At 40.1% G+C, this 21,230-nt stretch overlaps 1 protein-coding gene across 1 annotated transcript; it reads left to right on the top strand.

The window, feature by feature from the left end:
- Positions 1-14,210: 14,210 nt before the first annotated feature.
- On the top strand, positions 14,211-16,396 carry LOC129737949 (uncharacterized). Its single transcript, XM_055729121.1, has 2 exons — positions 14,211-16,037; positions 16,097-16,396. Exons 1-2 carry the CDS (start codon positions 14,211-14,213, stop codon positions 16,394-16,396), a joined length of 2,127 nt encoding a protein of 708 aa, XP_055585096.1.
- The last annotated feature ends 4,834 nt before the right edge of the window (positions 16,397-21,230 follow it).

Below are 21,230 nucleotides of genomic sequence, written 5' to 3'. Positions count from 1 at the left end.
TCGCAACACGCCAGAGCTCCGCCCAATTGAGAAATACTGGGCTATTGTCAAGCGGAACCTAAAGAAGACCAAAAAACTGCTAAAGACGAGCAGCAGTTCAAGGCAAACTGGCTTTCTGCGGCGAAGAAGGTGGACATGGTGGCTGTACAAAATCTGATGGCAGGGATTAAGCGTAAGGTCCGGCAATTCAGATTTTGAAAAGCGGAAGCCTAACTGAATTTTTTTTCCTGAGTTTTATACTAATTAAAATTAAAAAAGAAATTTAATTTGATTTTTTAAATAAACAATTTCACAGATTTACATGCGTTTTCCCTTGAACAAATTTTGACCGTATCAAAAACCTTGGTGTAATTTCAAAAGAACACGGTATGCTGAAGTTGATTGACTATCCTACATTCTTCGCATTCTAATCGAGTTTCGCTTTCATGATTTCCCACTGTATACGTCGAATTTCTCCGGATCGCAACAGTATTCGCAAATCAATTGATCGCCGCAGCTCCAATCAAGCCTTTGGAAAAGATCAGATCGAAGTTGAATGCCGTCTGAATAGATAGAAAACGGTCCCCTGAGTCGATATCATTGACCACATCTTCCAGATATGGAGACAATTTGTATTCGTTACGCGGACGAACTCGATGCAAATTGTGAAGACATAAGGCGCATTTCCACTGTTTTCTGTTTCTATTTCTCTTCCCTGCCCCCAACGTGTTGTGAAGTTCACCAGAAAGCATCATCCGGTCGTAGCTGGCTCTAATGTGTGTAATCATAACCGAATGCGCCCACTTATCCGGACACTTGAGGTGGTAAAAGCCGACCAACAGGGTGCCCCGCTCATCGATAAGCGCGCTTCGACTGGAAACAAAAAAAAAAATACTCGAGACTTCCGTGTGTTTCTTCACCACACACCGCATAACTGAAGGTGAAGTATTCACAAAATTTGCATTTTTACGCGCCCGAGCGAGTTACGGCTTCGACTCTGATGATTTCCGTACGCGCACGTTACGCGATTCGAATAGAGTCGGGTGAAAAGAGAAAGAGTGAAATTCAGAGTGACAGAGAGGGTTTAGAGCATCCGGATGGTGATTGATGCAAAATCGAAGCCCATTTTCGCACAACTGGACCATCAGGCCACTACATCTTCGAGGTACCTCAACACGCTTCAGCCCGTGATGATCACATGAAATTTCTAATAATAACTTCGTTAAAGTGGTGAAAAATCGAGGCTAATGCTGCCACTCAAAGCAAAGTTCAACGTTCATCATCTAGGCAGCAAATTACGAGTTATGAACCCAGACTTTGCGAAACATCGCACTAAAAACAATATGGCTGCATCCTCGCCTAGAGGAGATGCTGCTGCTATAATGTGTGCCAAAATGGGTGAAAGCTTGTAAAATTGATAGAGGAACCAATTTCCTACACTAGTGAATGATTAATTGTTGTAAAAGTGCTGCTAAAATTTACCGCCTCGGAGGATGTTTTTGCACAATTTCGTTGGTTTTTAACGTTTATTGTTCGCTCTGTCTCGGTTTTCAACCCGGCGAATGAAAATTAATTTTCTCTCGTTAACATTTCAACTATGAACAGCATAGTTGCGGGTCAATTTATTGGTTTACCGATTATATTTGATGGGTTCATAAGTGATGGGACGGTTGAAGGCAATTTGCTCTACAATTGGGAGGAAAAATTAGCAAATCAGATTACAAAGTATGGTCATTAAATTAGCAAATTTCCGGTCATAGCAATGAAATTTTCATTACGGTCACGGAACAGAAAATAAAATCTGCAAGCAAATGTTTGCTTCCTGTCAAAAGCGTTCAATGAATCATCAGACTCTTTTCAGCAGTTGTTTTTCCTAAAAACAAATTTTCATTATAAAATTCTTGTTCTATTGCCGAACTTAACAAGAAGTACGCCGGAAGTCCGGACTCCCGAAGTAAAATTTTGTGGTGGCGTAATAATATTTACCTAAAACTTATAACTTAAAATCTTCCTCCATTTGATTCTTGATAGCTATGATAGAACTTTCTAGCTTCAAAAGGTTTTTACTAGATATGTACCGAATATTCGATCGCCGAATACCGTCCAAAAACCGTTAAGCCGAATATTCGGCTCACCAAAAGTTGAGCTAAGTATTCGGCCGAGTAGGCCAAATATTTATGTATTATTAAAATTTAAACAATAACCGACTTGTAAAAATTTTGAAATGATTTTGGATAATTTGAAAAATATCCAAAAGAAATGTTGTAAAATTGACAATATCATCTAAATTTTATGGTCTCAACTAAACATCTTAGGTGTATCCGTGTATCTTTCACTCTAGATCTTACAGGAGAGTGCTGACGAGTTTCACCTTATACCAACTCTGATTATCGCTTTTTCCAAATTTTCTTAATACATCCAGACTTGCCCCGAAAACCAATAATGAACCAAGGTTTGCAAACCTGTCCCGAATAAACGCAAACGAGTTACAAATATCTCTGTGGAGTGCAGCAATTCGTCACAGATAGGTAAATTACACAGAATTGAAACATTCATGCATCGATGACGAAAATCACTTGTTTCGTTAGGGAATAACAGTCCAGTCCGATCTCGCGACCACAACATATTCAAGAAGCGTCTTGATAAGCTAACCAGACAAAAGCCAGCAAGCGAAAGCACAGCGATAGGGCAATCGGAATCGCAGGGACCAGAAGTTTGGCCACGTTTCCAAAATCTTCCTTAGATGCATGCGAATAATAAGGCTTACAGGGTGACAAAAAAGTCCGGTCACACTTTTTTGGGGTCGCCTGTAGCCTACACGTTGCATCTCTCTGGTGCCTTCTATATGTTAAATGAAAGGGCTAACTCTGCTGCCCAAAGTGGCAGAGTTTCATTCCTGTGCAGTTTGTTTACATTGAGTTGTGAGCCATGGCAGAGTTAAGGGCAGCTGTTATCGCTGCTCGGTTTGGCGCGCAGATGACGAGCTTTTGACCGATTTCATTTCGAAGAATGAATGGCCTCCGTCGTTTCCGGATCTGAATCCAATGGATTATTTCGTCTGAGGATATATGATGTCTAAGCTGAACGACTATAAAATAGTAAATTTGGAGCAATTCAAGCGAGTTATCACGAAAATTTGGGACGAGATGCCGATGGAGCAGGTGCGCGCCGCTTGCGACGACTCTCCGAGACGTCTGAAGCTGGTTCGATCAGATAAAGATGGTGTAATTCCGAAATATCGCCTGTGCAGTATCTTTATGAGCTACTGAATAAAGCTATGAAAGCCAGATTAAGATTTTCTTCTTATTCTTTGAGATATTGAAGTTTTACTGTGTGACCGGACTTTTTTGTCACCCTGTAGATCCCGATGATCTAATCAGAAAAGTCAGCTGTACGGTCACAAGAACAGAAGTTTGGTTCAACTCCATGGGCGAAGGATCCTAGATCCATGTGAATAATGAGGTAAGATACAGATTTGCCAAGTTGAATTGAGTCTAAGGTGCCGATTCCCTCACAGGCTCAGATCCTCTATATCTGATTATAAAAGTCAGCTGTGGAATTACAGGAACAGAAGTTGGGTTCTGTTCCATAAGCACATTTGCTAAAGCTTTCTTAAACGTACATATATAATCAACAAGAAGACTTAGAAAGGTTCAGTTTTTCTAACCCGAATCAAAATCTGATGCGTCGATTCCCTCGCGGACTAAGAAACGCTAGATCGAATAAGAAAAGTCAATAACGTAGTCCAACACAAGGTTTTTTGATACACTAGGTTCTCCGACTTTCACAGTAAGTAGGCGAGGAGTGAGCGGGGCTCTCAATGAGTTTGTTTATTTTTTGCTCAGCTTTTCTGTGGTTTGTTGGTAAACAAACTTCATGAGTTCCGCATAGTTGCATAGCCTACATAGCCAAAATGGCTGAATCGGAAATTCGATATTCGGTAACACCTCCTGTATATATACACACCTTGGTCCAACAAGAACGGTCCGTAGGAAAACATAAACAGAGTCCTCACCAGAGGTAACACAAATACAACATACTTGATTCCTCGTACTAAGTACTTTGGCTTTAGGGCTTTTGTATAGGTTCGTGAAACGACCCGGAGCGTCTTCCCAGTAAGCGCGTCCCCTCAGAAATCGACAGAGCATGCGAAAAATTGAGATTTGAGTCACCGAACTTAGAATAAAACGGTTAATTTCTACGACACTCTGAGAACGCAAATATTCTCATTCGGTTTATCCTGCCGGGATACCTAGAGGTAACGAATACGAATGCGTACGTGCGAAATCAGTTTGAATCGTACGCTCGTACGGTGTGCTCGCACTTTAACCCCGTCTTTTTTTATATGCGTGCTTTCAATCGTAGCAGTCGACTTCTCCAGGCAGGCAAACACGCGTATCGAAGGGAAACATACGATTCGGATTGTGTTCGTGTTTTTCTCTGGAGGGCGTGTCTTAGATCATTTCGTGGCACTCACTCAAGTCACGCGTATGATTTGTTCCTCTCTGTCGATGTGATGATGCAAAATCGCTAGAGAGATCGTTACGATCCCTCTGGCGATTTGAGTTACCTCTCTACCGATTCATGTTTACTGGGTATAGTCGCTCCAGCAAGGCGGGCAAAAAGAACGCAGTAGTCGATGTGTCGATGTGATGATGCAAAATCGCTAGAGAGATCGTTACGATCCCTCTGGCGATTTGAGTTACCTCTCTACCGATTCATGTTTACTGGGTATAGTCGCTCCAGCAAGGCGGGCAAAAAGAACGCATCTGCGTCGGTCGAGAGTGTTCAGATCGTCATTGGGTGTTATCATCGTGCATCGAGAACGAATATCGCGCTCATCCGAAAACAAGGTCCGTCTGTGTTGTTCCTTACTAGCCAACACTCAAGAAGATTGAGAGTAGGCCATAGTGAATAATTTGTGTTGTGCAGTGGAAAATGCATGCATTCGGCAGGCTAGCTCTAGTGACAATTGAGCAACCGTCTACGTTTGTCCGTGTTTGTGATAGTCGGCCATAGCGAAGAAGAAATTCTATCACCAACACAGTCCTGCCATTTGTTTTGGTTCATCTTGCTTGTTGAAATTTAAGAAGGATACAGTCAATGACCGGAACAGCTGTTTAGGAGGCTAGCAACAACAACAAGCAGTAATCGGTAGAAGACATCGAAGCTCGTATGAAGTCGGCGCTCCTGTGGCGTTTTAAATCAAGGTACATGATCATGCTTCATCATATATAATTGTGGAATAAAAATAAAGCCATTGTAAAATTATATGGCGTTTTTTAATCAGTTGAGATTGGAGAATATTTTGATGAATACTTTCGTAACGAAGTTAGATGAATAGAGAGTCGGTATTATTATAATGAGTATGATGATATAAAAGAACGGTATTCATGAGGACACAACTTCATGCAAAGTGAGGCATTATTATTGTGATGATTGTGAACATCGGGTAAAACGATATCAATAAATCGGGTAAAGATACAGTCGGCAATAAGACCTGTGACATGAGACCTAAGACATAGAACATTAGACCTGAGACCTGAGACAAGCTACTAGTTTTAGTACCGCGAAAAATATGTTTAGGTCCGATTTCAACTTGCGACCCCTCTAGTGAAAGGGTCTGCCTTGTAGGTGACAAAAATAGTGGCGCGAGTTCGCTAGTACAAGCTACTAGTGTTAGTACCGCGAGAAATTAGTTTAACATTAGTACTAACACTTGTAGCTTGTCTCAGGTCTAAAGTCTCATGTCTCAGGTATCGTGCCTCAGGTCTCATGTCTTATGTCTCATGTCTCAGGTCACAGGTCTCATGTTTTATGGCTCTTGTCTCATGCCTCAGGTCTCATAGGGCCGTAGTAAAAGATCTCCACTCTTAACCATTCGGAGCCAGCGTCTTCACTTGGTTCCAGTCAAGAATCTCGTCAAAAGTTCGGATTTCGGTGGCTAGGCTTCGCCGCCAGTCTGGGTCTGCCTCTTCTCCGATGTCCTTCTGGATTCCATTCAAGCACCTCTCTGCAAATCTCGTTCTCATCTGTTTGCAACTTGTGCCCAATCCATCTTCACTTACGTTCCCGAATCTCGATTTCTAGCGCCCTTTGATGACACAGGCGATGCAGTTCCTCATTTGAGATCCAGTTGCCAGGCTACCAAGTGCGGATGATATTCCGCAGGCAGCGGTTTACAAATACTTGCAGTTTTCGCGTCGTTACCGCATATGTACACCAAGCTACGCACCCGTACAGCAATACGGATTCGACGTTTGAGTTAAAGATTCGAATTTTCGTTCGTAGAGATATCTGACATGAGCGCCAGATGTTCCGGAGACTCGTAAATGCAAATCGGCCTTTTCTGATCCGGGTTTGATGTCTTTCCTGGTACCACCATCTGGCGTTATCTGGCTACCAAGATACTGGAAGTACTCCACTCTTTGAACCTGTTGCCCAGCTACCATGAAACTGGAGGGATTTCCTGAGATGATCTCCATCGACAAAAAAGTTAATTTCGGAAGCATGGCATTGAATCCGTACACCCATGGTATATTGCTCTACTTATATAAAAATTATGCTTTAAACCCTACAATATCAGGTGCCTCTGCTTTATAAGCAACATGTTGAAAAACTTCAGGGAGGTGGGTGCTAGAAAATATCTACTACGATAGAACTGAAGTGAAACCGTGTACCCATGTTCAAAACTCATAACCATTTAAAATAAAATTCTTATAGGATTGGTAAGGTATTTTAAATTTTTAATAATTCTTTGAAATATTCAATTTATGATATACTCGCAATCGTCAACTATGCCAAAATGAGGTGATTCCGTGCACCCACGGTGAAAAATTATTTCTATCCATATGGGTTAGCTCAGATACGCGGGGTTCTACTGTACATACAAATCTTCGATCTCTTGAATTTTCAAGATTTGTTCATGAACGTTTTTGAGCAAGGATTGTTAAAATTTCTCAAGGAAAACACCAATTCTTGAGGATGGCGAGAGTTCATTCTAATTTGTTTCGAAAATGTTTTTCAGACATATCAGCTCAGATATTTTTTTTAATTACATGTGAAGTAGCTTTGCCAGTGGGATATATGGATCGTGACAACAACAGCATTAAATTAGAATCAAGTAAAAAAACACAGAAAAATTGCTTAAACTACGTATTGGTAAAAATTGTTGACATTGCAATAAAAAAAACTTAGAGCAAAACAAAAATCAAATAGAAAATCGATTAATTTTGCTCAAATGTCCTGATAGAAAATAAGCTCGGCATATAAGTTTGTACAAGTATTTATTTTTTTGCGAAAAAAAATCACAATCCGGGTGTTTAAGAGATTATTTATGTTTATTTTTAAATTATTTTGATTATATTTCTTCATGGCTTTGATTGACAATTAAAACGTTGTCAATGTCAAAACAATGTCTTGTCCTAATTAACCCCATTCATCCGTTTCATGAAATAGAAAAAACTACAATTTAAAAATTGGCTAAAAAATACCCCGTTGCATAAAAATCTTTATTTAAATGAGTCACAGCGCATTCACAGCGTTGGCCTAAACAAAGCTTTCAACTGCTCCTAAACAGCTGAATGGACACTTGATCGTTAGTACCCTAATGTTAATTGTTTAATGTTCCCATTATATTCAAGCCTGAAGGAACTACGCTCAGGCCGCCAAAGTCAAGGTCAAGGCACAACTGGTGGAGGAAGGTTATTTTTTTCACTTAACATTTCTCCTCCAAGCGGCCACAGGAGTGGATTCGATTATTGAAATTCAATTTACAGTTGGGAAATTTCTCCAAAAAATGTTGTTATCGATTTCGCTGCTGGAGGAAGAGGAAGAGAGACCCCAACGAGGGCGATGGCAGCATGTAGGTAGGTATCATCGGAATGATTCGATATCAAAAAACCACTTTCGACACTCATCGAGAGAGTGGTTTTCGAATTCACGACATTAATTGTTCCGGCCAAGTGGCCACTTCTTCCTTTTGATTGTCATATTTTTCGCTTTGCCTGTTGTCTCTGCCGCTAGGCCGGAGTGAAGCTATAGGAAGAGTATTATTCCGAGTGTTCCGTCAGTCCGTCGTAGCTTTGTAGCTCCGAGCTTGTCCGTTTGCGGCTTGACCGCTATATCGCTTTCACTTTCAGATTCCTTCTTGTTGTGCGCACAGACACAAGCACGCGTTCGCACCACACATTGCCAAAGTATCTCGCCTCGTAGGTATATTTGCTCAAACATACATTTATACAACCGATCGGCCAATTCCTTGTGTAACGGAAGCAAAGTACGGGGGAGGGAAGCTCCGGTTTTTTTTTTGTGGGAGATGTGTGGCCAGAGAGGGCAATTTTTTATGCGGAATCCAACATTACAACACGATCCTCAGACTGACTGTTATTCAACACAAAACGCATGGAAAAACTGCGTGTCCAGTACAAATTTGGCTCATTTTACATCATCTTCGGAGGACTACACAATGAATTTATTGATAACTCAACGACGACTTGCTCAAGATGATGATGATGATGATGCTGACAATGCTGATGATGATTGTGGTGTTGTGCCACACATACCTTATGTGTGCGAAAGCGTTTTACGCCTTTTAATGGTGCTATTAGTACCCGAAGTTGCGAAGATAATCTGCATCCAGCAGCAGTCTGCAGATCTTGCGCTATTTTCACCTAACAGGAAATGAAAGAAGGTGTCAACCAGATCTCGCACATGGCGGCGCACAGACAACAAAAGGAAACTCTTTCCCAGCCCAAGAGACATTTTTGCAATCAGACGAGACAGCAACTTCTGCAACATCTGCGGTTGCAAATTGCTGCTTATGGCAAGTGATTCGTGATAGCAAACATTTTCATCTGCAGAGGTAATTGCACGAGGTTTGGTAACGTGAAACTTTTTTTTATATATACATAGATATATATTTTTGACACCCGATCGTTTATGGTTAACGGAACGAGTTTTGATTGAACTTGGACAGGTGCTTTGAACTCAACTGTGGGAGGCATAAAATAACGGATGTGATTTCAGTTAAACAGATTGACAATCAGCGAGGTGACAAGGCTCATATCATCATTTAACACTAAACGTACCGACACTTTATATGTGTTGTAACCTTTTCATACCCCGCCGTGGATCAAATGACGTAGGGTAGGGGCACCCACCTCCGTCGTATCCCTCTGATTCGTCCTAATTCATGAATGCATGTTTTAGAGCCGAAAAATCACTTTCCCTTTTGATTGGCTACTTCACATGATGAACTTACGCCTGTAAATTTATTTTCTATCACAAATTTGTCACTTTTCAAACTATTTTTTGAGATATTTGATTTTGAAATCGCGAAGTGAAATTAATTATTGGCGCACTCCGCCATATTGAAAGACGAACTTAGTGATCCCCCCAACGTGTTTCTTTGTTTTAAAGCTTCCTGTCAATGCATATAACAATCAAAATCATCAAATTCAACAGAAAAGTTTTGAAATAAAATTAGAAAAATGATTTCAAACTAATCTGAACTATATAAATTTGTCAATATTCGATTGAAATTGAATCGCTCAGACCCCATAATTCGTCGTAAAATTGCGACAGGAATAGGAAACCGTTTTGCAAGAATTGGAATTAGACCGGTTCATTTTTACTATTTTTTGCTGATCACAGTCGGACTCATAGAGTATGAACATAATTGATTTCTAAGTAATCACAACACAATAAAGTAATTTTGTTTATTTTGAAGCTAGCAACTTGATGCGCTTGGAGATAAGTGCAAAAAGTCTATTTATGTTAATAAATTACTTAAATGTATTCAGCATTGCTTGAACAAAGAATTGATTGCTTTTTAGCTAAGTGGTTGGTGTTTTACAAATTATTTACTAATAGTTCCGTGCATTAATTAAATAGACGTTTGAGTGCACGCAAGAATATCTCCAATTTAACACATTTCTAACGTTTAACTCCAATGACATTGTTTCTTCAAAATTTTATATTTTAAGATTTGATTATTTTTGGTTTTATTATCTGATGACACTCATGACACCTTTCTCAAGTATTTGAAACATGAGATACATCAACTGTATGAAAATTAGACTTTTTGAACTTCTTTCATTCAAAATGCAATATCTCACATACGACCAAACGCTTTGCTCTACAGAATGGTCACTGAGAGATCCTTGATAACTAAAACTAAAACTTTTCCAGTTTTTAGAAATTCTCTAAAACAGGGGTGAGCAACCTTTTGAAGCATCGGGCCACTTTTAATTTGAAATTCTTTCGGCGGGCCGCATTAAAATAAAATTTAGGTAATAATAGTTAACCGAGTTTTATAAAAAAAATTATTACGACAAATTTTTGGCAACAAAAAACTGCAAAAGGATAAATAAAACGAATCCATGTTCTTGTATAACCTTTTTTTTTAATTAAAGGTGATTAAACCAGCCGAAATTGAATAGGTTCATCACCAAATTTTGATCATTTTACAATAATTGAAATGTTTTTATGTATCTGGCTTAGTGACTTAGTGGCTTCCAAGCAGAGCTCCATCAAGTGCAAGTGAGTAAACAATCAAATACACCCTTAGAAATTCATGCCAAATCGCCTCTTAAGGGCATGAATATTCTTTACGACAGCGAAGGATTTTTACGTTTGGACGGTCGATTGCGCAATTTGAACAAATCGTTCGATTCCAAACATCCATACATTCTCCCAGCCAACGGAAAACTAAGTTTGCTGCTGGCACGATCATTGCATCTGCAAACTGCTCATTCAGGACCATCTCTCCTACTCGCAACGATGAGGCAGCGCTTTTGGCCCTTGCAAGGCCGAATCCTAGTCCGCAAGGTAGTCAGAAATTGCGTGACTTGTTTTCGCTGTCGACCAACACTAGCACACCAACAAATGGGTCCTCTGCCGGCAGTGCGACTTACTCCAGCTCGAGTATTTTCCAGATGTGGTCTGGACTACTGCGGGCCATTTAACGTTCGTCCGTTGTACGGGAGGGGGGCAAGCCTAAAAATGTACGTCGCGGTATTCGCTTGCCTTTCGGTTAAGGCAGTTCATTTCGAGATCGTCCCGAATCTAACGTCGTCTGCGTGTATAAATGCGATCAAACGGTTCGTGGGTCGCCGCGGTCGGTTACTCGAATTGCATTGCGACAATGCAACCACCTTCGTCGGCGCTAACACCGAAATGAAGGCAATTCGTCAGCAGTACTTGCAGCAGTTCCGCACGAATCAATGGGACAACTATTGTGTTGATTCGGGAATCTCGTTCCACTTCATTCCGGCTAGATCCCCACATTTTGGTGGACTGTGGGAGGCGGGGGTTAAGTCATTCAAATACCATTTCCGTCGCATATTCGGAGGACGATCGTACACCTACGATGAGTTCTCGACAGCTGTAGGCCAGATAGAAGGAACTCTCAACTCTCGGCCTCTCATCCCCCTCACAGACCACCCCGACGACCTTGAAGTGATGACGCCAGGACATTTCATCATTGGGGAACCGTTGTTCTCAATCCCCGAGCCCGAAATAGCAGAACCGATGAAAAAGCTGACTAGACTACAAGAAATATGTCTCCGCAACAAATTTTGTTCCGGAGATCATCAGAATTTGTTCTACATCACAAGATTATTTTCTCTTATAAAATACAATACACTTTTCTCTTGTAACTCTACACAAAAACACAAATACATACAAACCAAGAAGGTATAAATATAACACACAAATTTTGTACAAGAACTCTTGAATTATAATTGTCACTCTAAAACCACGCGTTTTTTACTACGTCGTACCGGAATTTCACTAAGCTAAGTCCCAAATTAAGTTTAAGTTTTCTGAGACTTACAGTTACGGGAACCATAAATTTCCCAGTAAATTCGTAGTTTACAGTGCGCGGATATTGTCGCTAACAATCTCGTTTTGCCGAAACCCGGGAAGAAATTCCCAAAAATTGTGCTGGAAGAGCAACCACGTGTAGTGAAGTTACGGTTCCTCATAATCCTAGCCCGAACTTACTAATTGTCGTCGGTGCTAGTTCTTTATTCGATACCGTTGCAAAATTCGCGTTTGGATTGCAAGAATCCAGCTTAGTGTTGCTGCCACTGTGAAATAGTGAAATTTCGAAAAAAGTGGTTAATAGAGTGATATTGGCTCACACAATGGCTCCTTCGAAGAAAGTCGTGAAAAGGAATACGCTGCCATTAGAAACGCTGATTCGCAGAAGAAATAATATTCTGGGATCTGCTAAATTGATCCAGGAGTTTGACTCCAATTACGTGGTGGAACAAGCAAATCAAGTTCCAGTGCGAATCGAGCGTTTAGATGAGCTATGGGATCGCTTCGAAAGCGTCCAAGAAGAAATCGAGCTAATGGAAGGTGAAGAAGAAGTGTTCGCAGAATCTCGACATACATTTCAGACTCTGTACTATGAGCTGAAAGCCTCGCTAAATAGTAAAATTCCGAGATCTGCATCACCTGTCCTTAGCCGAAGAATTCCCGAAAGTGTTGTGCCCCCTGTGAACCCCACTCTTTCTGTGAAACTTCCTGAACTAAAACTCCCTGAATTCCACGGAAATCCCGAAGAATGGATCGAGTTCAGAGATCTTTTCAAATCAGTGATCCATATGAACAATCTGATATCTCCTGTGCAAAAATTGCACTATTTGCGTGGTTCCTTGAAGGGTGAAGCCTCTCGTATCATATCCTCAATCGCGATCTCTGCCGACAATTACGCGATTGCGTGGAAAGCTATTTGTGATCGATACGAGAACAAAAACTTTCTCATCAAGCGTCATATGTCAGCCATTTTGAAAATCCCCGCAATTAGACGGGAATCTGCCGTTGGGTTGGCTGAGCTAGCTGATGAGTTCAACCGACACGTGGGAATTCTCGATAAGTTGGAGCAGTCTAGTGAACACTGGAACTCATTCCTCGTTGAGCATTTGAGTACCTTACTCGATGAAAAGTCCCTTATGGAGTGGGAAACACAGTGCCAAGAACAGGAATCTCCCACTTACTCCCAGTTGTATGAGTTCATCCATAAGAGGTCTCGAATGCTCCAAAAGTGCAAAGTGTTAACCAACACGAACACAAGTGTGCAAATGAAGAACACTAGAGGAAAATCCTCTGCATCTCATGTCGTGTTGGAAAATATCGTGAAGTGCCCAAGTTGTAAGCAGGCACATCAACTCTCGCAGTGCCCCACTTTTCTCAAGCAAACTCCGAACTCTCGTCTAGACTTTATAAAAACCCATCGTCTTTGTATCAATTGCTTGAGAAGTGGGCACTTAGCGAAAGACTGTCGCAGTAGTGTGTGTAGAAGTTGTACCAAGAAACATCATACATTGCTTCATCTCCCTCCTCGAAACTTTAATGGCACAACTTCTGAAGAAGTAACTGAAAGTGAAACTCCACAAACCTGCATAGCTGTGTCGACTGCTGTGACTACCAACACGTCATCAGCACAATCGTTCTCGGTATCGCGAGCACCACCGGTGGTGCGATCGTGTGCGTCAAATTCGTCGTCGCCGGTTACCCACACCCGATCGAGTGGTGAATCGTCGTTTGGGTTGCTCTCACGGTCGGGAGAGCAGGTTGTCGAATGCCCTCCTCTCGCGTCGCAGCAATATTCGTCGTCATTCGAAAATGAATCACCTTCCCCCCAAGAACAGCCCACATCACTCACACAAGTCGCTTCTCCGGAAAATGCCACTATATTTCTATCTACCGCTCTGGTGCGAATATTGGACCGCCACGGTAATTATCACCTCGCACGTGTTTTACTCGATAGTGGATCGCAATCAAATTTTATATCCGAATCGTTATGCTAACGTTTGGATTTGAAGCGCAACAAAATCAACTTACCCATCTGCGGTATTGGACAAGCAACAGTAAATGTCCATTATAAGGTGCATGCAAAAATTACTTCTCGTTTTAATCAAACCGAATTTACACTCGACTGTCTCGTTTTGCCCAAACTAACGGTTTGTTTGCCCAGTCGAAACGTTAATATTTCTGACTGGAAAATCCCTCGCAACATTTCTCTCGCTGATCCGAAATTCAATATCACCCACGGTATCGATCTGTTAATTGGCGCTGAACTATTTTTCTCGCTTCTCGAATCGCACCAAATCCTCCTTGGCGAAGGACTGCCATCGTTACAACGCACAGTTCTGGGGTATGTAGTGTCCGGAAAATCGATTTTCCAATCCGTAAACACATCAATATGCAACACCGCCATAATGCAGCCACCGGACTTAAACGAACAACTCGAACGCTTTTGGCAAGTGGACAATTTCGACGTCGGAAAAGCGTTAACCGCGGATGAAAAGGAGGTAGAAACGCACTTCGAAAAAACGTTTTCGCGGAGTAACGACGGCCGGTATGTGGTTCGATTACCTCTTCGCGAAGAACTAGTTCCATTGTTGGGTGACTCATACAGCACAGCTGTTCGTCGTTTTTTGCTATTGGAGAAGAGGCTGTCAGCTGATCAGCAATTGCGAGAAGATTACGAGAAGTTTATGCAGGAGTATGTGATGTTGGGCCATATGGAAGTGTGCCGTCGCGTCGCGGGCCCGCAGTTCTTTCTTCCGCACCATGCAGTGCGACGCCCTGATAATACCACCACCAAAACACGAGTCGTGTTCGATGCTAGCTGCAAGGCATCGGGTCAGCTGTCCCTGGACGACGTTCTCCACACAGGTCCGACGGTACAACCAGCTCTTCTATCTACAGTTCTCAACTTTCGAAAGCCGAAGTATGTCTTCACAGCAGACATAGAAAAAATGTTTCGCCAAGTATGGGTACATCCAGCTGACCGAAAATATCAACAGATCATTTGGCGAAAAGATCCCTCCTTACCCCTCCAAGTCTACCAACTCAAGACTGTAACATACGGTCTAGCCAGTTCACCGTATCATGCTGCACGCGTTCTCAACCAGCTTGCCACCGATTATCATCATGATTACCCTCTCGCCTCCTCAATTGTAAAGCATCGAACGTACGTGGATGATACATTAGCCGGATATGATGATTTAGCCGAAGCAACCGAAGCCTGTCGTCAACTTGTAGAAATGCTGAAAATTGCTGGTTTTACTTTGCGCAAGTGGTGTTCCAATCATCCAAAGGTTCTCGAAAATGTCCCCGAAGAACTTTGGAATCATTCGTCGCAGACCGAGATCGGTCCGTCCTCAACAACAACAAAAACTCTTGGCCTTTTGTGGAACCCCCAAACAGATACATTCAGCTTTAAAATTCCATCGTTGTGTACCGCCAACCCACTTACGAAACGGGTGGTAGTATCCGAAATGTCGCAATTGTATGACCCCATGGGTCTCGTCGGGCCTGTAGTAGTCAGTTGTAAAGTGTTCGTACAACGGCTATGGGCTGCAAGTGTCGAGTGGGATGCTCCACTTTCCGAAGACGATCGCTCCTGGTGGAATGAATTTCGTGATGGTATACAAGATCTCCAACATCTCTCCATCCCCCGTCGTGTTTTGGCTAACGTCGATAATAAGTACACATTGCATTGTTTCTGTGATGCGTCGAAACATGCCTATGGATGCTGTGTGTATGTGGTAAGCAAGGGATCAGATGATCGCACTCATAGCCAGCTGTTGATCGCTCAGTCTCGCGTCGCACCTTTTCGTAATCTGACCATTCCGAGACTTGAGCTGTGTGCGGCAGTTCTAGCCAGCCAGATGATGGAGAAACTACGGACAACAACAGAATTCGATGGACCAACGGTGTTTTGGTCCGACTCAACTGTCGTGCTACACTGGATTCGTTCTCCACCCCCAGATTGGAAACCCTTCGTCTCGAATAGAATTGCCGAAATACAGAGGTCAACAAAAAACTCCCAGTGGAGACACATTCGCACCGATATCAACCCAGCTGATATCCTTTCTAGAGGGGCATGGCCCTCCCAGATTCTCGACAACGATCTTTGGTGGTATGGACCAGACTTTCTCGTGGCCGCTCCGGAGTTCTGGCCACCCGTTCTTCCAACCGCCAATCTCCAGTCTGTGGAACGAGACGAGATGAACATTGAAAAGCGTCAACGTTATACTGTCGCAATGTTGGCTACTGCAATAGATGACTCGTTGCTCTCACGATTTGCCGAACTCAGCCGACTGCTGAAGGTCGTAGCTCCAAATGGCGGCAGGCGGTCAAAAATGTCGACGTGGGAAATCTCGTCCTTCTGCGACACGACAATCTACCCACGTACCAATGGAACCTCGGCCGAGTAGACGAAACGATCAAAGGCGAAGATGGGCTGGTGCGCGTAGTGCTGGTCCGAACTGCGCGTGGTGTGTTCCGCCGAGTTGTTACCGAAGTCTGCGTGCTGCCGGTCGATACTGCTGACGGTGACGACATCGATGCTGACGAAGCTGGAGACAAAGGAGGTGCTGCTGATCAAGAAGGTTGAAACGGACGGTTTCAACGGGGCCCGGTATGTCTCCGCAACAAATTTTGTTCCGGAGATCATCAGAATTTGTTCTACATCACAAGATTATTTTCTCTTATAAAATACAATACACTTTTCTCTTGTAACTCTACACAAAAACACAAATACATACAAACCAAGAAGGTATAAATATAACACACAAATTTTGTACAAGAACTCTTGAATTATAATTGTCACTCTAAAACCACGCGTTTTTTACTACGTCGTACCGGAATTTCACTAAGCTAAGTCCCAAATTAAGTTTAAGTTTTCTGAGACTTACAGTTACGGGAACCATAAATTTCCCTGTAAATTCGTAGTTTACAGTGCGCGGATATTGTCGCTAACAAATATCTCTTGCACATCATAGAGGAAACATCTTTTGTTTCCTTTTTATTTATAAAAAAAACTAAAAAATTGTAAAAGTCTTTCTATGGCTCGTAAAAAGATTTGAACCATTTCCTGAGAAAAATCCTTTCTTTTGAATCATTGCGATGGTATTTTCCATCATTACTTACCTTTAAAAGTTTCATAGAGCTTAACCATAGCGATTTTTTCTGTGCATTTTCGAAAAGTTTTCACAATTTATTAAAGTTTTGTCGTGAAGCCTTAATTTTTTTTATCTATAAACGGCGATTTTTTCAATTGGAAGTTCCGTATGAAATCATTGCATTGAGATGTTGGACAAGGTTTCAAAATCAAAAAAAAAATTATTTTCACGGATTTTTAATAAGATTTGTCCATGCTACAGTTTACATTTTTGATTCTAGAAAATTTTTACTGATTTTATAAATTCTATTGAATTAATTTAGATACCTCTGGGATAGGCTTTCTAGAGCTGTATCATGAAAATCTTATGACTTTGGTAATGTGGATTGCTAATTTTAAAGTTAAATGACTCAATTTATTCAATCTTTGACATGATTTGCCAGTGACATTTTTGAAAATTCACATTTTTCCGAGATACCAGGAATCTCAGAACTGATTTTTACTTATTCAGGGGCGCTGAATAATTCAATTTTTTTTGTCAGCTCTAGTTTTCGAAATATCTTTTAAAAATAGGTTGAAAAATTAGTTATTCAGTTTGATTACTTTCCCAAAGACCGCTAGTAATTTTGAATTTTGAGAAAAAAAAAGTTATGGGAGTTTTTTTTTCCAAATCTGCAAAAAACGGGAACTTTGACGAAGTTTTAAAGAAAAATTAAACTAAATTGACTCATTGATATTTTTAAAACCGTTAGCTATATCATTTCGCAGTCTTCAACAAAATTGTTGGATGAATTAAAATTATCAATATCCAATATTCAATAGCTTTCTTCAATGATGTCAGAAGAAGTTGTAATCTTATTTTCTATAATTTATATAAATTGTAGAATTCAATTTATTGAAAGCGTTGTGTCTCTGATACATGATACATGAATGTCTTGGCAATATTTAAGTGAGTAATCGTTACAAACTTTTTGGTTTGAATCACAGAATTTCAAATATTGTTTTTTGTCGAGAAATCAGAGACTCGCTGAGTTCTGTCGATAAATAAGAAATCTGTAATCATTAGCCCAGTTTTTTATAATACAACATTGTTTATTTCTGTCATTAATCAACTTACTTCATCATACGACTTTAACTTTGCTTGAAACGAAAAATAAAGACTTAAATAACTCCAATATTTCGTTTTTCCAATAAATAAAAAGAACTCAATTAAAAACCTATATCCTCAACAACCTGGATGATTATGGGACAAAAGCAACTGCAAACAAGTGAAGTGAATATAAAGTTATTTATATAACTTTTTTTTGGTTTAGTAGGGACTGCTTTGTTATGATAGTTAACAATCTATCGTAGAAAAAAATCGTAAAATAAATTTAATTTGAGATAAGCTTCGCGGGCCGCACAAACATGCCTTGAGGGCCGCAAGCGGCCCGCGGGCCGCGGGTTGCTCACCCCTGCTCTAAAAGGGAATCAATAACTACTCGAGGAAAAAAATTCAATTCCTGGTCCGAAAACCTCGATTTCTATTGAATTTTTGCGATGCATGAAAAAACGATGCAAAAAACTTCCGTTGAAGGTAAAAAAGACAAGGGAATTTAGATGAATGAATAATTTATACTTTGAAATAAGAGTTCATGAGTCTCTGATTTGGATCTCAATACAAGTTTGGATAAAAAAATCGGTAGATATGATTTTTTGTACATAAAGTCGTCAAAATTCTACAAATTGAACCCATTTTAAATGCTGATTCCTACCAAGTAGGTTTTAAAACTTGACTCATGTTTGCTTCATTTTTTATAAATTCTCAGTGAATTTTCAACAAAAGATATTTTGTCATTTTTGACATATTACAGTTTGAATGAAAAAGTCGAAAAGTTTAATTTTAGTTGAATCACAAACATTTTTGCAAAAACTTTTATCGCTCGTAAAAAAAACTCGAATAGATGAGCTGAACCAGTCTAATGCGCATTACACGGATCAACGTGGTGTTGCTTTGTTTCGATATCCTTTGCCAGGGTTCCCACATGTATAAGAATACAAATGTTGACAAAACGCAAATGTGATTCTGCCTCTCCTCAAATGTCTTACTATTCAGTCTCATTAAGTAGAAAAACATATAGTTCTATTAAAAATGTTGATGTTCTTTAAATATGGGTAGTTTCTATGTAAATTTGTGCATTGTAATTTGTGTTAAGTGTCTGTATGAATGTTATGAAATCTTATTTTACATACAAATCCTGGATCATGGCAGCCCTGTCCGTTGGAGAGTGTGTTGGTAGAAAATACATTTGCAGGGTGGATTCAATTTGTAAGGTCTAATATTGTGCTGCCTGCAATTGCCTTAGCCAAGCAATGTCACCTAGCTACAATAACGCTACCTTGAGATTTCTTGGCAAGACTATTTTATTGCGATTTAGATCTCATTCGAACTTTGCAGTTATCCTGCGCGTTGGATCCGAGCGAAGTAAATAATAGCATTTGCATGAACCGCAACCGCAAAATTTCAAATCTATCCCTCATGAGGGAGGAAAAGTTTGAGACAATTTCGGTAGAATTCAATAGAAGGTATAATATTTTGCTGCTTGCAGATGCATTAGCCAAGCAATGGTAGACCTGTTTACAATAAAGCTATCCTAGTTTCATGGCTTATTGCGACTGGTTATTTGAAAGAACTTCTGCTGTTATCCTGCGCGGTTGATCCTATCGATGTAAGCTAATGCAAATTGCATGAACCGCAGCCGCAAAATTTTAAATGTGTTTCTGGAGAGGGTGGAATAAATTGAGACAATTTCGGTCTCCTTGTACGACGGAATTAGGAACCTGGTACGACAATGAAGGAACTTGAATGAGGAAAATAAATCATAAATTGACTCAAAAGTACGTTATGGATTGATCTATTTCCTACATAGTTTCATAAAACAGAATTGGAAATATAGTTCAACTTCTAAACATCAGCCCAACATGGAAGGCAATTCTATTGAAATAATGAAAAAAGCTTCCTTAAGCCGTTGTCTTAGGGGCCTTTACCCTAAAACATTTTTTCCGCTAAAACTCTCTTGTTTCACAACCGATGGTAACTGTATTTATAGTTTTTTTTTATAGAAAGCTTGTAAAGCGACACAAATATTATTTACAGACAATATCAAGTTACAATCATTTATTTTAACGTTATTTGAAGTCGAAGATTTTTTTAAACATGCATAGGGGGAAAAGCTATGAATCAGTTATAAGATGCTCAAAAAAAGGTTCACTTTGAGCATAAGTGAGCTGAAGTTAGAAGTTATATACTTACATACTTTTTAATAAATCATCCACCAAAGCTGTTCCAGTCACAGTAAAAAAATTTAATCTGTTAATGCAAGGTGGTCGAAATTTCACCAAAATAGCCTTAATTTGAAGCTAACGAACAGCAGAAAATGAACTTCTTTACGAAAATTTCGCATCATGAATCCGCATGTGGCTCTTTTTGTACATTGAAAGAAAAAAATATTATCATAAATTCAAAGGTTATAATAGTCAACAAAATTTGATCCGCGGCCAGAAGGTTAAGAAAATGAACATCCGTAAGAGGTCCTAGCTCTTGGTTCGATGCCACTATAGCCAAAGCTATGGTCGACAGGAATTTAGCTTTCAATCAATAGAAATCATCTCGCAGAAATGAGCACTTTACACTTTGCAAATTGATTCGCAATAGAGTAAACAAAATTATACAAGCTGCAAAGAAAATATATTTCAAAAGATTCCTTGATCCATAACTACCGTCCAAAATTCTGTGGCAGCGTTTAAGAACATCTAAAGTTAGCAAAGTAGGTAGCAAAGTAGTAAATAAGGCTATGATCATTTAGAATCCAGACAGTTACAAACGTGTGTATTTTAAAAACTATTCATTTGATCGAAAAACTTTTTATGAAGGAAATAAAGGTGATAATATGACATTTAAAGTGAAAATATTAAAAAAAAATATATTTATCAACAATTTCAAGAAATACTCTAACTTTTTCATAAAATCTCTTTTTTATCTTTGCACACTTTTTTCAGTCATATATTGATTTATTTTTTCTACCACAGAAGCAAAACCTTTGCAAAATCATGATATTTTACACAAACTCACCTGGAAAAAGCAATTGCAATCTGCTTGGAACTTTTTCATGAGTAGGCATCTCGAAGAATTGGATCTTCTAAATCCGGTTTTAACATAATTTTTTTGTCCATCAGAACACATCTGTCATATTGCGTAAAAATCGGATGCACAGATTGCGATCTTTGGAACTGAACATGATTAGTTATTCACTTGGTTTCTACTAGTCAGCCAACACCTTTTGCCTGC

This window comes from Uranotaenia lowii, chromosome 1 (assembly GCF_029784155.1).
Source record: "Uranotaenia lowii strain MFRU-FL chromosome 1, ASM2978415v1, whole genome shotgun sequence".
NCBI lineage: Eukaryota > Metazoa > Arthropoda > Insecta > Diptera > Culicidae > Uranotaenia > Uranotaenia lowii.
The sequence above is the reverse complement of the archived record's forward strand: the minus strand, read 5'-3'. Positions and strand labels throughout refer to the sequence as shown.